The 15,481-nt window shown below is 36.3% G+C and overlaps 1 protein-coding gene across 2 annotated transcripts in view; it reads right to left on the reverse strand.

Moving 5' to 3' along the window:
- Positions 1-15,481, reverse strand: part of RFTN1 (raftlin, lipid raft linker 1) — a 118,454-nt gene that overhangs the window by 91,864 nt on the left and 11,109 nt on the right. Inside the window, exons 1-2 of one of the 2 annotated variants that reach the window (XM_039321232.1) lie at positions 11,986-12,086; positions 7,740-7,892 (exon numbers count right to left, since the gene is read on the reverse strand). In XM_039321232.1, the coding sequence (XP_039177166.1) occupies positions 7,740-7,884 (145 nt within the window). In that variant the 5' untranslated portion in view covers positions 7,885-7,892; positions 11,986-12,086. Of the gene's footprint in view, positions 1-7,739; positions 7,893-11,985; positions 12,087-15,481 lie in introns of those variants that run through there. The other variant, XM_039321231.1, reaches the window with a different exon arrangement.

The following is a 15,481-nucleotide window of genomic DNA, read 5'->3' on the forward strand; positions in this document are numbered from 1 at the left end:
TTAACCTGAAAAGCTTGCTAAAGCAGCATCCATAATAAATCATGATAACACTGTAATGACTTTATTTATAGCCACATCATTGTGCAAATGCCACTCTTATGTGTCTTGAAATTAGATGCAAGAAAATAAATTGCAACTTCTGCACGATATTATAGCCATCCATGTGCATTAACCATTTGCCCCACTACCATCATGGATGCTCACACCTGCCTCTTTAGTTAACTCTGTTCCACATTAATTGCTTTGTTTTTACTCTTGAGCCCGATTTTGTTTTGTCAAAGGAAGTGCAGTGCTGACAAACTACCAAAAAACAAGACAGGCAGGAAACAACCAAAGCCACAAGGGACACAGTGAAAGACAACAGCAGAATGGTGGCAGATGAAGCTGATCGTGCACCAGAACAGAGGAAGCATGCCCATATCAGCCTGAAACGACCAATAAGTACCTGGATAATCTCAAATGCTACAGATCACTTGACAGCACTGCTAATAGAATAGCTAGTGAAGTACCCCAGATGTTATACATCCTACAACTGATGCTGGATACTTTCAGCTTAAGGAGAAAATATGACTAATATCCAAGGAGAATGTATATTTGTTTCATTCATAGGTTGGGGAGAAGAAATAGAAGAAAAAGGATATTGCAACACCATATTTGTGCCAATCTTTATATGCAATGGGGAAATGTGCTACATGAGATTATGATTCTCTCTCCAGTTGATCTACCTAGAATGAATACTCTGTTCACCAGAGTTCAAAACACTTGGGTACTTAATGCAAAAGGGCCAGAAACTAATTACACATCATCACTGTGGTCTACTTTAAACTTAAGCCTATTACTCCACTCCTACACTTTTCTTGATACAGAAAGAAAAAAGAAAGATGGGCTAGATGGAATACTGAGGATGAGAAACTAACAGGATACTTATTTTATCTCTTATTTCTTCAGCTTTTTTACTGAAATAATGTAATTATATTACTCCTAACACTGGAAAGTAAGATACTCAAATAATTTGGCAAAACAACCATTGAAAAAAATGAATATAAATTGTGTGTTACTAGGATTATTTCACTTGAAACAGAAACAAAAAAAGAGAAATTGGGTCCTAAGTAAGGACTCTTCATCTATTTAGTTACATACCATTCCTTTTTTAATAATCGGTGTCAGAATTATTTATAGGAAAAATTGCAATCAGCTATCAAAATTGAGGCATATGACTTAGTATATTAACAAAGCTATATTTAACAAAGCCATATTTTAAAAATTGTATAACTCTTGCAGCTCTATAACACCTTATTCTAGCAATTATATTCCATCTAGGATTATCTAAGGCAGTGGTTCTTAACCTTTCTAATGCCGCGACCCCATAATACAGTTCCCCATGTTGTGGTGACCCCCAATCACTTATACATCACTGGGTGCCAGGGGCGTGGCCAAAGAAAAGGGGGAAAAATGGCGGACAGCCTTGTTTGGCGACCCCCATGAAATGGTCATTTGACCCCAAATGGGGACCCGACCCACAGGTTGAGAACCACTAATCTAAGGGGAAACAACACCTTGGGACCTATGAAAACCTTTGGATAGAGAGCACTTTATATGATAAACATGTGTACATTAATACAATAAAGATGTTATGGGAATAAAAAAGTATCCGTAAGAAGCTCTATCCAAAATTTTTCAATAAGCAAATAGTTTTATACTATACAAAGTTAACCTATCTATAAACGCATAGTAAATATAGCCAGTACTACTCAACTCTGAGGTTTGAAATTGGGCAATGCACTCTTTGGTTATTTATTTGACAAATAAATTTGACAAATATTTATTTATTTATAAATTTTATTGGCTGCCCATCTTAGCACAGGGTAACTCTGGGCGGCTTACAGTCATAAAGTGATATTTATGCATATACATTAAAACATAAATAAATTTAAACCAAATGCTAAATTCTAATGTCACATAGGGAGGGCAGGGGGAAAGTGGAGGTAGATGGGATATGTTGTTACTCAATTAACTGCTTCCACTATGTTGCTCCACCATTAGGGCCCCAAGCCAACTGGCAGAGCCAGGTCTTCTGCCCTTATGAAAGGACAAAAGGATTGGGACCAGCCTCACATCAGAGGGCAAGATGTTCCAGAGGATAGGAACAACAACAGAGAAGGCTCTCCTCCTGGACCCCACCAGCTGAAATAACTGGATTGACAGGGCCCGGAGCATGTCTTCTCTACCAGTAGGAGTGGGACAGGCCAATCCCAGTGAGCTGAGATGTTCCTCAAGTAGCCTGGACCCATGCCGTGAAGGGCTTTAAATGTAATCACCAACACCTTTAATTGCACCCAGAAGTAGACTAGCAGGGACCATGCTTGGGGCCACCAAAACTGCCCACGCTGCGGTACTCTACAGCAACGGTAGCTTCCAGATGCTCTTCAAAGATAGTCCCTAAACTGCCCATGCAGCCGCACTTTGCACCAGCTGTAACTTCCAGATGCACTTCAAGGGTAGATCCCATTATAACAGTCCAACTGTGAGATGATCAGGGACTGAGCGACTGAGCACAGAGAATCCCAATCCAGGAAAGGCCACAACTAGCACATAATACAAACTTGTGTGAAAGCTCTCCTAGCCATGACTACCATCTGCTCCTTGAGCAGGAGCTGCAAGTGCAGGAGAATCCCCAAGTTGTGGACTGGATCTATCTGGGGCAGTTCCACCTCATCCAGAGTTAAAGATCTTGGCAAGTCTGTGCACCCAAAGCCATTCAGTCTTATTAGGATTCAGTTGAAGTCTGTTATCTCCCATCCAGGCCACCCAGGCTCAAATTTCACTTGAACTGATTGAAAAAAAATAACTGAATGTTAAAAGATTATATGAGTTTAATTTTTTCCCCTCTAAAAAACTCTTAACTACTTCAATATGATCTACATTTTATCCCATTTTGAACCCAATTCACTTTTATATATTACACAAAACCCAGATTACATTACCTTCCTTTGCATTTATTTTATTTTAGCTCATATATTTGAAGTTTGCCAATATTAAAAGACAAAAGCAAATCTGAAAAATTTAAAAGATTTAAGCAGGAAATGGGTCAAATTTAAAATGTCTAGAAAATAGGTATTGTTACAAGCTACATGGTATAATTTCTTGACATGACACAAAATTCACATTATTATTTTGCACAATGGTTACTAGCCTCATTTTGCATACTTTGAAATTTAAACAGGAAACAGATTCTATTTTTATAGACTCATTTCCTTTTCCTACAAAGTAAAAATAGTAATAAACCTTTAATGCTACAACTGAATGAAGAAAATTTAATTTTCCAAAAATAATGCCAGCTAAGTCACAAATCTGAGCATTTTTATATGACTATGCTCTCAGTCAGAGATTCTCATTTCATATAAGCTATTTTAAGACAGCAAATGTTTTTAAAAAGAAACAATGCTGAATGGGTCAAGAAAGGGTATCATATCTTTGAATTATAATGTAAATTTTAAAAACACAATTTAGTTTGAGATTATTATATTCAATAAAAATAACAATTATAAATTTCTAAGGAAAACTCAAAATGTATGTAAGAATGTTCTGCCTGAGCAGAGGGTTGGACTAGAGGAGCTCCAAGGTCCCTTCCAATTATATTATTATTATTATTATGGATCATTGCACAGTCAGCCAGATGTTCAGACTGGATTTGGCATTTTGTCTACTTATCGAGTCTTACCAAGGATCTGGAATAGGCAGATGTGGATGTTTGAATTGATGGTATTACAAATATTGTCATAGGATAGAAGCTGCAAGGCCGCCTTTTGCAACTGACTAATGGTGAAGTTGTCAATGCCAATGGTGTCCAAGTGGTGCTCCAGTTGTTTGGGGATTGCACCCAAAGTGCCCGTTACTATTGGTACTACCCTTGCTTGCCTTTGCCACAGTCATTTTATTTCTGTTTGAAGGTCTTTGTATTTTTTTTTTATCTTCTCCAGTTCTTTATCTTCTATTCTGCGGTCTACAGGCATTGCCAAGTCCACTACCCAGACTTTTTTGTCTTTCTTATCGATAATTGTTAAGTCCAGAGTGTTATGTGGCAGATGCTTGTCTGTTTGAATTCTAAAGTCCCAGAACAATTTAACATTTTCATTTTCTATGACTTTCTTAAACTGCTCTGGGACTTTACAATTCAGATAGACAAACACCTGCCACATAACACCCTAGGCTTAACAATTGTCGATAAGAAAGACAAATGTCTGGATAGTGGACTTGGCAGTGCCTGGAGACAGCAGAAAACAAAAGAAAGAACTGGAGAAGATAACAAAATAAAAAGACCTACAAATAGAAATAGAACAACTGTGGCAAAAGCAAGCAAGGGTAGTACCAATAGTAATAGGTGCCTTGGGTGCTATTATTATTATTATCATCATCACCATCATGATACATGAATATATATATAATATGTTTTCATAATTCACATTTCAATCATTCAAGTTCTAAAAAACTGCAACATAACAAGTCAGTTTGTACAAACTATGGAAAATTATCTTATGTATTCAATATGAGAGTTACAAGCTATAAATAACCAAAGTAGTTTTGTAGGTACAAAAAATACATGTACACAAAATATAAATTATTGACTGCAAATGCTGGTTTTGCTTCAAATACTTTGCATTGCCTCACAGAAATATAACCCTTTTCTTTAGGCTAAATCACAGAACTGTTGAATGTATATATGAAAAGAGCTAAAAAACAATTGTACAATTGTTTATCTAAAGGTTATCTAAGTTTACTTGACAAATGTATCATGCCATCTTTTTAATAATAGCTACTTTGTACCCCATTTCTCTCTTTCATGGGCACAATGATAAGGTGACCAACCGTCCTCCTTTAGGGAGGACAGTCCTCCTTTTGTAAGTTCTGTACTCCCTCGAAAAGTGTCCTCTTACATGTCCTCCTTTTTCATATTTGAAGACTAATCTGCAGGGCTTTTTTTTCTCATAGAATGCTCAGAATGGCATTCCGGCACCTTTTTTTGATGGTTTTTTTTCAACTTTTGCATGAGCTATGCTACTCCCCCTATTGGCTTTCGAAAGCCAATAGGAATTGCTGCTGAGCGCGCCAAAACACCTGGTCGGTATAATTTTATTTACAAGTTTATTTGCTTATGTTATTGTTTCAGTTTTAATAATTAATTTTATTTATTTATAATGAATGTGCTTGCATCGTTCGTGTAGCTCTATATTTTATTTTAAATTTTAAATTTCATTTAGGGATGGAAAAATCAAAAAAGAGGAAATGCCATTTCAACGATAAATTGAATAAGGAATTTCCATTCATCACATCAAAGAAGGATAACATTGTTTTCTACAATATTTGCAGCGGAGAATTTTGCATTGCAGTTGGGGGCAGAGCAGCTATTACGAAACACTTGATCACCAAGAAACATAAGAAATCATCAGATGCATCTGCTTCCAGTTGTAAAGTAACAAGTTTTTTTTAAAACTTCAAACTATTCTGAAGATGAAAAACAGTTAGCTGCAATGGAGGGAACATTTGCATTCCATACCATAATTCACAATCAAAGTTTTCGTGGTATGGATTTACAACTAAATTATTGAAAAAGTTTCACGATGCTAAATTTTCATGCACCAGGACAAAATGTGAGGCTATTATTAAATCAGTATTTTAAAATTACTGTGACAAAATACTTACAGAAGACTTGGAAACTGCAGCATTTGTAACGGTTTTATCTGATGCATCCAATCATAAGGAAACTAAATTGTATCCAATACTAGTAAGATATTTTAATGTTACCAAGGGCATTCAAGTAAAAATTTTAAATTTAGAATCCATTGAGGGCTAAACTGCTGAAATTTTGTCAAACCATCTATATAGAGTAATAAATGAAAACAATTTGAAATCCAAAGTTGTTGCACTATAACAGTTGATAATACAAACACAACTTTTGGTAGGTGAAGACGCAAAGGGGTGAATAATGTGTATGTAAAATTACAAGATTTACTCCAAAAGAAATTACTAGGAATAGTTTGTAATGCACATAATTTGTCAAATGCATTCAACACGGCGTTATATGCCATGCCAATTGATGTAGAAGTAATAATAACTACAATTTATTTGTATTTTAGTCGTTTTACCGTTCGTGTGGCTACTTTAAAACAATTTTGTGAAGAAGCAAATGTTCAATACAAAAAACTTTTAGGATATTCAAAAGTTAGATAGCTTGCTCTAACACCTGCTGTAGAGCATGTTCTACAATTATTTGAGCCTCTCCGTTCATATTTTTTAAGTTTAGACAAATGTCCTAAAATCCTGGAATCATTTTTCAATAATGAAATATCTGAGATATTAATGTATTTTGTACATAATCAAGCATCTATTTTTCACAAAACAATTCAAAAGATTGAAGGTGAACACATTTCAGCTACAGAAGTTAGTCTTATTTTTAATGACTTTATCTTTCAATATAAAACTCGATTTGAAGAAAAATTTCTTCCTTTAGTTATAAAAAGAAAACCGTCAGACTTAGAGGAATCAAATCCGGGCATAACAGAAAAGTTTATCAAAGAAGTGCAGAATTTTTACCAAACATGTTTTCAATATATCGAAGAATGGTCTGAAACAAACATCACAGGAAATAACAGTTTTTAATGGTGTTTTTTTACTTCATCGCAAGTATATTGGACAGATATTGAATCTTGTGTTGAGTTTTTATCTAAAGAAATGACAGACAATAAAATAGATGACAATTGTCTCTTTGAAGAAATTAGAAGACTGAATGTATTTTTAAATTCTGAAAAATTAATATAGTGGGAAAATAAACACGTTGAAATTGATAAAAGATGGGTGGAAATATTCAGCCATTTCAAAAATGAACATATTCCATTGCAAATTTATTTATTCTTGTTCAATTTATGTTGTGCTGCCCTGGAACTAATGCAGCAGTTGAAAGGGTTTTTTCAATTGCTAATGATTTTTGGAAAAGTGAAAAATCGAGACTGAATGTTGATACTCTAGCTGCAGCACTTGCCGTAAAATTCAATATGAAGGATATTTCTTGTTCAGATATTTCCAATATATTGTTAGAAGATGATACATTGACAAAAAATATTCATTCAATGGAAAAGTACTCATTTAAATAATAATTAATAGGCATGTAAGCATAATTACAATATAAAATATTATTGTTACAAATGTTTTTATTATGCATTTATCATATTATAGTGTATTCTGTATTATTGTTGCAATGAATAAAATGTTTACTTTATTTACGATATTTTTTTCTTCAATTTATTTGTGTCCTCCTTTTCATTGTAAAAAAGTTGGTCACCTTAACAATGAAAATCAGATCTCTCTTCCTCTTTCATCAAATCACAGAATATGAATGTTGGAAGGAATTTTGTAAATAAGTTAGCCAAATTCAAGAATCAACTATGAGCAATACCTAGCATTTCTGCATAATAATGTCTTTGTTATTTGGATCCAAAATTCCAAACTCATAGAACCCACATAATTCCACTTCTGCACATCAATTATTATATCATTGCTCTGTTTACTATAATGTTTACCTGTCAAAAATAATAATATAATTAAAGAGCACAGCTTCCAGCCACAAACACTTTTCTTGTCCCCATATATAGAACTGATACAATGCTGTTAAAACTTTTAAAGCTGAGCTTTTATCATTTTGACTTACATATGTATAATATGTTGAAAAGAGAGGAACGACTTACCATTACTTAAAGTTGTAAAATCTAGAAAGTGGTATTCATAGAAAATATCAGTTTTCGTTTCAACCTGGGGCCTCTTCAAAGTGGAATATATGTTACCAGGCCGTTTGTCATCATGTTTTTCCAATTTATTTAGTCTGCAACCCATTGTAAAAGCTGATGGCAAGAAAGGGAGAAGAAAAACATGGATGAGGTGTCTAAATAATTTTATTAATACAAAGTGTAGTTATTATATTAAGAACCATTAAACTTTTCATAGACTTTTCAGCAGCATAATTAAATACTTAAATTACATTCAATCCTATACATCAAATGTATATCTGGTTATGAATTTATCTTTCTTTAAGCAATATGTTCCTCAAGCAGTAAGAAGAATGGGAAGGAGTGCATTAACCAAATGCGCTCACTGTACACATCTTGCTATCTTCTACCTGCTAAGAGTATCTTTGTCCCAGAGTTATCTTTCCTACTGAAAGGGATTCCTCATGCCATTTAAAACCTTGGTTTTATAAGCTTTTTAGACATGCAAGGAGTCTCCAATCTTTCATAAGAAGAAAGGCTCCCCAATACCTCTCCAATAAATGGCAAATAATAGAACAAATAAAGGGATACGACAGAAGAAGTGCTAGCAGCAACATCTGACATTGCATGATCATACTATGGGAAGCCTAAACTTTAATTATATAAAGCTATGATTCCCAGATTTCATTAGAAGTTTATTATATAGTTTATTTTCTTATGGCGTACTTTTTTTTCTTATGCAGCCTGAGGAGCAATTTTTTAAAGGAAATATAACGTCAATCTGGGAATTATCCTTTCTCTTTTCAACACTGACCACACTGTAAATTATTTAAAAGCCCCAAACAGGCAGAGAATAGCAAAATAGCCAATATAAAGGGGTGGGGGACATCAATTTATTAAAATAATTGTTTTTTAAAAAAATATCCCGCTCATTAAAGTCACTTAAGAGTGCACCTGAAAATTTCTCAGAGGATTAGAAAAAACCACCTTGTAGTTAATTTTTATTTTTTAAAAGACAAAATGAGAAAAATCTCAAAAGTCATCCTAAACTATTTCTGGATAATTAAATTAGTAATCAAACTCAAATTATGTATGAAATGAAAAATGAACTGAAAACAAAATTATATAAAACATGATGAGCAGAAAAATATTTCTAAAACTATACATTCTACAATGTAAGATGGTAGAAGAAAAAATCATTTTGTCTTTATTTAATTATCAAATTATCTAAACGATCCAATAATCGCCCCATGAATACTATGATCTTGAAACTCTTAAATCATTAAAATGCTCAGCCATTTGAATAACTATAGACTGAAAATCTATACCAGACTGCATACACCAGTGGTGGCGAACCTTTGGCACGCATGTCAGAGGTGGCACTCAGAGCCCTCTCTGTGGGCACGCGTGCCATGCCTCAGAGATGGCAACCGTCCCTCTTCAATCAGCCGCCTGCTAACTTGACAAGATTCCACATGGCCGAATGCATCCCAGAATGACTGGTTTCCTCCCCCCCCCATCCCATCCCTCCTGGCCTTGCATGCTCTCCTTTTTCTGGGCACGACCCACTGCATCGCTTCCTCAACTGTCGGTCATCTGTCCAGCTCAGAGGCAGCTTCTCTGATAGGTTGGTGGTGGGTTGTGGAGCCCCAGAGAGTGCCGATTGAGGGGCTGGCAGGCTGTGGCTGTTGACAGACACTGTTGGCCCCCATGCGTTCACTGGCCTCTGTGCGGGGGCAGTGCGGCCCCTGCCTCGCCTTGCCCTCCAGCAATAGCACCCCTGCCCTGTCTCGCCTTGCCTTGCCTCACCCCACAGGACAAGCCTCCTTCCCACTGCCCCACCTGCCAGAGACCCCCTGGATCTCCCCCAACCCTGCCCTGCCTCCACAGGTGTCCCTCCCCACAACCAACATCAAGGTGACCATGCCCACATTGGCCAGACCCACCCAGTCTGCCATGACCATTATAGCCACACCCACCCAGTGGGCCACGCCCACCTGGCACCCAGCGATAAATAAATGGGTTTTTGGTTGCAGTTTGGGCACTCGGTCTCTAAAAGGTTCGCCATCACTGGCATACACTATTAACAGAATGTATATACCGTATATGCCTGCATATAAGACGACTTACGGAAGCGCTAAACTCGGTGCCAAAGACGGGGGTCGTCTTATAGGCCGAGTTGTCTTATACGCCGGAAATACTGGTAGTTTCCGGCGTATAAGACGACGTTCTAGGAAAGCGACTCGGCGATAAAAGATGGGGGTCGTCTTATACGCCAGGTCGCCTAATACGCCGGCATATACGGTATTATTGTAAATGGCATTAATATTGAAGAAAAATATAACATCAAGATTTAAAATTAAATACTTTCTAAAGTTCTCTGTGATAAAAAAATGGTAGCATCAAAAGCAGAATACTCTGCCTCATCGCATACAGCACATCCTTCTGAGAGTTAAAGACTATTCATCTCAGACAGCAACTAGCTGTGAAACTCTCAATTTATCTTTTGTAAGATGCAACAGAAACTAGTAAATTATTTTGCAAATAAAGGAAAACACTTCCTTTATTTGGGCAATAATAATCAACAGCAACAGCAAGCAAACCTATGTGCTAGAACATGAAACATTATCAAGAAGCAAAAAGCAATTGGATAGGCAGTCTTTCATGGAAGAGAGAGAGAGAAATGGCTAATACAGTGATGGCGAACCTTTTAGAGACCGAATGCCCAAACTGCAACCCAAAACCCACTTATGTATCGTCGGCTGCCGGATGGATATGGCCCATTGGGTGGGTGTGGCCATTGGGTGGGCATGACCCTTTGGGTGGGCATGGCTTCAGTGATTATGGCAGACTGGGCGGGACGAAAAAGTTCAATCAATCAATTCCAACTTTGCAAGATCTTTTTGAAATTGATTGATTGATTGAACCTTTTTTTTTTTTGCACACGGCAGTGGAGGCCTAAAGTGAAAAGGTTATATAAAACCCAGCTGAAGTCCTAGGACTGGGATGATGGTGCGCATGCCCATAGAGAGGGCTCTGCGTGCCACACCTGTGGCATGCGTGCCATAGATTCGCCAACCTGGGGCTAATATATATAAATATAGACAACAGTGAACTAGAGGGATCAACAATATGATTCAATATAAACAGTTTCCTAGGATGTTGAATATTATATTCTGGTATCTATAACAATTTGTCAGTTGCAGGAATCCTTTTAACTGTTTCTTATTTCTCCCTTTGCTATTTCCGCCCAATTCTCGATGAAACATTTTACTAAAATGGTAAAGCTACTAGCAAGATTCATTGCTAGTCAGCAAGTGAAGTGACATAAGAGACCATTGCCTCTCAATATGTGAATTTCATTGATGAAAAAAATCAGAGATGCAAAGGACAATAATATTAAGATATGAGAGATAATATGAAAGAAAGAAACAGATAAAAATCTATCTTCCAAGAGACAGGTAAAGAACATGTGTGTCCGCTTAGCATATTTTACTAAGCCAAGGGTTACTGGTTGCTTTGATTGATTGCTTTATTTCTCTAATAAAGCTATTTCTTTTAAATATTTTTTTAGATTAGAATAATATTAGACACATATGGAATTTGTCTCTGGTGCAGCAGCTCTCAATGTATAGGCAAAACAACAAAGTAATAATAATAATATGATACCAATAAGAGGGGGTAGTAGATGAGAAAGATAAAAGCCTTGCAACATGGGTATATGCAGTACATATAAGCTAACTTTAGCAGGATCTATCAAATAAAAAACAAGGAAACAGCTGCTTTTTCATATCCTATCAATTGGTACTTAAAATGTATATTGCATATATAATACAATGGGTGGTAAAACTCTTCATGGTGAAACCATCAGGATCTGAAAGGCAATTATGTCTTTTGTTTTGCTTTATTATTTGTTTATACAAATCTCTCCCTGACCTCCCCCCCCTTAGATTCTATGCAACTCCTGAAGAATGAAGGCTAGAGTGACTGACAGTGGACAAAAAGAAGCAGCAGCAAATGTGATTTAGTACAAATAAGAACCCACAGATGACCTACTATGGGGACAATAAAGATGTCAAGGCATAATTATTCCTCTGCCCTTTCTGCATCTGCAGAATATCACCAGCTGCATTCTTGAAAGTGTCTTTTTGGAGAAGGGTGGGCTGAAAATCTAGGCAGTGTAAACTATGATTATCTGGCTAAGCACTTTACAAATAACATTACTTACATTTACTATGAACTGAAAATCAGACAACCTTATTAAGGTGACAGAGGTAATTCCTTGTGTGGTATTATTTGGGAGACTTCTAAAGCTGTGTACAGTACCCCAAGAAATGGTCAAAATCCTGCGGCTCTACCATTGTAGATGGACACCGTACTCTGCCTGGTTAACAAAAGCAACCAAAGAGGAGATTAGGTTCTAAATCAAGACTGTAATCAACGCCTTTTTGAGAGAAAGATATCCTAAGCACTAGTTCCTCTACTTCTTAGAAACAGGTTTGGACAACTAGAGTAGCCATCTACTGTCTAAATTAAATCTTTCATTACGGTGAAAGGTTATGGAGAAAATGACGATCTACAGTTATAGAAGTTCAAAGGAATGCAAGAAACCTCATGAGAACATATATTATCTAGTTTCTTGGCTATTTGGACTCAACCCTACACATGGGACAAAACCTGTATTAATCACTCTCACAGACGATGAGTATGGCAACACTTAGATAAATATGGTACAACAATTCTTGCTTTCTTAGATCTCTCAGCAGCCTTTAGTACTGTTCACTATAGTATTCTATTAAACCAAGGGTTGAGAGTTGGGGCATAATATTACAATGGTTTTACTGTCACCTGAATGGGTCCAGATCTAAATGTGATTGTTGGGAGGGAGGTTAAACACATACGCATTTTAATGCAGGTGTATATTCATTCAGGTAAGAATGATAGTCAGCTTACAATCATAACTGAGATCAGAATGTTGATTATAAGTTGTGCGAATCTGAGTAACTGGACTTAATTTTTCACCTGGTTTTTACAATAGTTAAGTGAATAGCATGGCCATTAAGCAAATCCATTTTTTTAAATGTGTTTTTTGCTACGAATTCTGGACACATCACTATAGGATGCTGCAACAGGTTATAAATGCAAGTAAATTGTCAAGCATCCAAAATGCGATCATGTAACTGGGATATGTATATGGTGCAATGTTAGTACTTTATAGTGGAAGTAATTTATAGCCTATAAAACACTCTTTCCAAAGCAGTTGTAACTTTGAACAGTTTTAAACAATTATTCATAAATCAAGATTATCTGTATGAAATGCCCCTTATCCTATTCAACATCTGTATTGGACCAGTGGACATCTATCAGTTCAAAGTGAGGTATCATTAATATGCAGATAGATGATACTTAGTTATACAATTCTACCATGGGCTCACTGAAAAAAATGTGATGGAAATCAAGATCTAGCATCTGGAGGTGGTAAGGGTGTAAATGGGGAAACCATAACAGATAAAATGCATTCATCTAAACTTTTTATTCTATTATATTTTACTCTTTATGGGGTTGTTTTTGGATAGAAAGAGCAGTTTTCATTTGGGGATCCTCAAAGAATAGTGGAAACTGTGGCAAGTGGGGCTTTTGCAGAGTGTCAGCCAATCAAGGCCTTATTTGGAAGAAGATGCATCAAAGATAGTCGTCCATGCCCTTGTAACATGTAGATTATTTATTTTACATGGGACAATCCCTGAAAATCACTGGAAATGTAGCTAATCTAGAATGGAGTGGCATGCATATGATCAATTACCACTAGACTACACTTCAATTCTGGGAGCTGCACTAGTTACCAATAGGTTTCTGAGTGCAATTTAAAGTGTTGGTTGTACCTAAAAAGCTGTGGCTTGTATATCTTAGGACCATCTTTTCCCAACATTTCTATCTATCCTACCCAAACTAAGAAATGCCTTCTAAAAATCTGCATTTACCAGGAACTATGATGAATACTGATATAAGAAAATATTTGTAGGTTGGAGTTAAGAACTGTGGGATCTGATGTTCTGATGATGTTATCTACTTGGATAATGAAACATCTGGAAAAACAACCAATTCAGTGGGTGTTTTCTATAGCAATTCTCTCTAGAATAGTTTGCAGGCTGACTAAGGATGCTCTATTGGGGCTGTCTCTTCTAGAAGGCTTTTAGGAATTAATTATAATCAATAGCATCATCAATTTAACATATTGGCTTTAGCTTTAATTTAACTCCATATTAAATAATTACTACTTTAATTATTATATTGACTTGTATTGTGCTTTGCATGGAAGTTCTATAAACTCCCTACAGTCCTTATGGTTCCAAGCAACAAACAAATCCCTTAAACCAGTGGTTCTCAACCTTTTTAATGCCGTGACCCCCAGCCGGTCGTAAGTCAAGGACTACTCAACCGGTCGTAAGTCAAGGACTACTCAACTGGTGCAGCACCATTTGCAGAATGGGACTTTTGGCAGGCTCAGCAGGGCAGAGACAGCCTGGACAATCAAAAGCCAATAGAATAAAAGGGAGTGCACAGCTAAGGAAAAGGGGAAAAAATGGCGGACTGCATTGTTTGGCGACCCCCATGAAATGGTCATTCGACCCCAAATGGGGTCCCGACCCACAGGTTGAGAACCACTGCCTTAAACAATATTTACACTATTAATACACTGTTAAAACATAAATGTATCTATTTTCTTTATGTAGTTTCTAAACGCATTGCATGAGAACCAACAAATGGCACATCAGCAAAGTAATTTTTGACAATGGTGTTATCACTCAACATAAAGGGAAAGAGAATGGTATTGTGAGGAAGCGAAGAATGAGAGCCAATTAAGAAGTTGTAGTTGGAAGGAAATGATACTCAAGAAGAGAGAAGTGTGAAATTTAAAGAAAAAATACAATTATATACAAATCAATTTAAGTAGATGGTGAAAACAAGGAACATTAGCAAAATTCTGGAGAAATTTAGTGAATGGAATAAGATGTATTAAGCTGGACTACCTGTTCTCATCTCAAATCTTATACCTTTTATTTCTATTGCTCACTATTTGGTGGTCTGTTTGTTGCTTTCTCCAGAACAGAATAATGTGTATGTGTGTGTATAGGTATGTATGTATGTATGTATGTATGTATGTATGTATGTATGTATGTATGTATGTATGTGTTTGCTTAACAAGTCCCTTGGGTGATAAAAAAAAGTAATTTTACAACTAATGCTCACCTTTATGACTTTATGCAGTCTCTCTCAGTCAAATGTTCACCATTATAGTCAATTAGTTGATGTTGCTGGTCCCTGACCCATTTTTTCCTTCCCCTTGTCACAAAGCAAAGGGATTGCCTAAAGAAGTTATCTCTTCCTGTTTTTTTCTGCAGCACAGAATGTCCCTAAAAAAATGTTAACCTCAGGATAATAGGCTCATCTCTGTGATCTTATTTAGGTAGCTCACAGCTGCTGCCTGAAACTAACAAGATTTTAATCACTTTTACATCGTTGTTTTTTTAAGTGGCTTGGAACTTGAAACCAGGATCACACTAGGCAAACTGCCAACATCAGCCCATTCCTTTTGATATGTATTTCCCATTTGTGCCTGTTTACTCTCTTCTAATCTCTTTTTTTCAATGAATGTAAATGCAAACATTGATACTTTTCTTCCTATATAGCAGTGATGGAGAACCTTTTAGAGACCGAGTGCC

This window comes from Crotalus tigris, unplaced genomic scaffold (assembly GCF_016545835.1).
Source record: "Crotalus tigris isolate CLP2741 ecotype Arizona unplaced genomic scaffold, ASM1654583v1 scf7180000023722.550826, whole genome shotgun sequence".
In the NCBI taxonomy this organism is placed as follows: domain Eukaryota; kingdom Metazoa; phylum Chordata; class Lepidosauria; order Squamata; family Viperidae; genus Crotalus; species Crotalus tigris.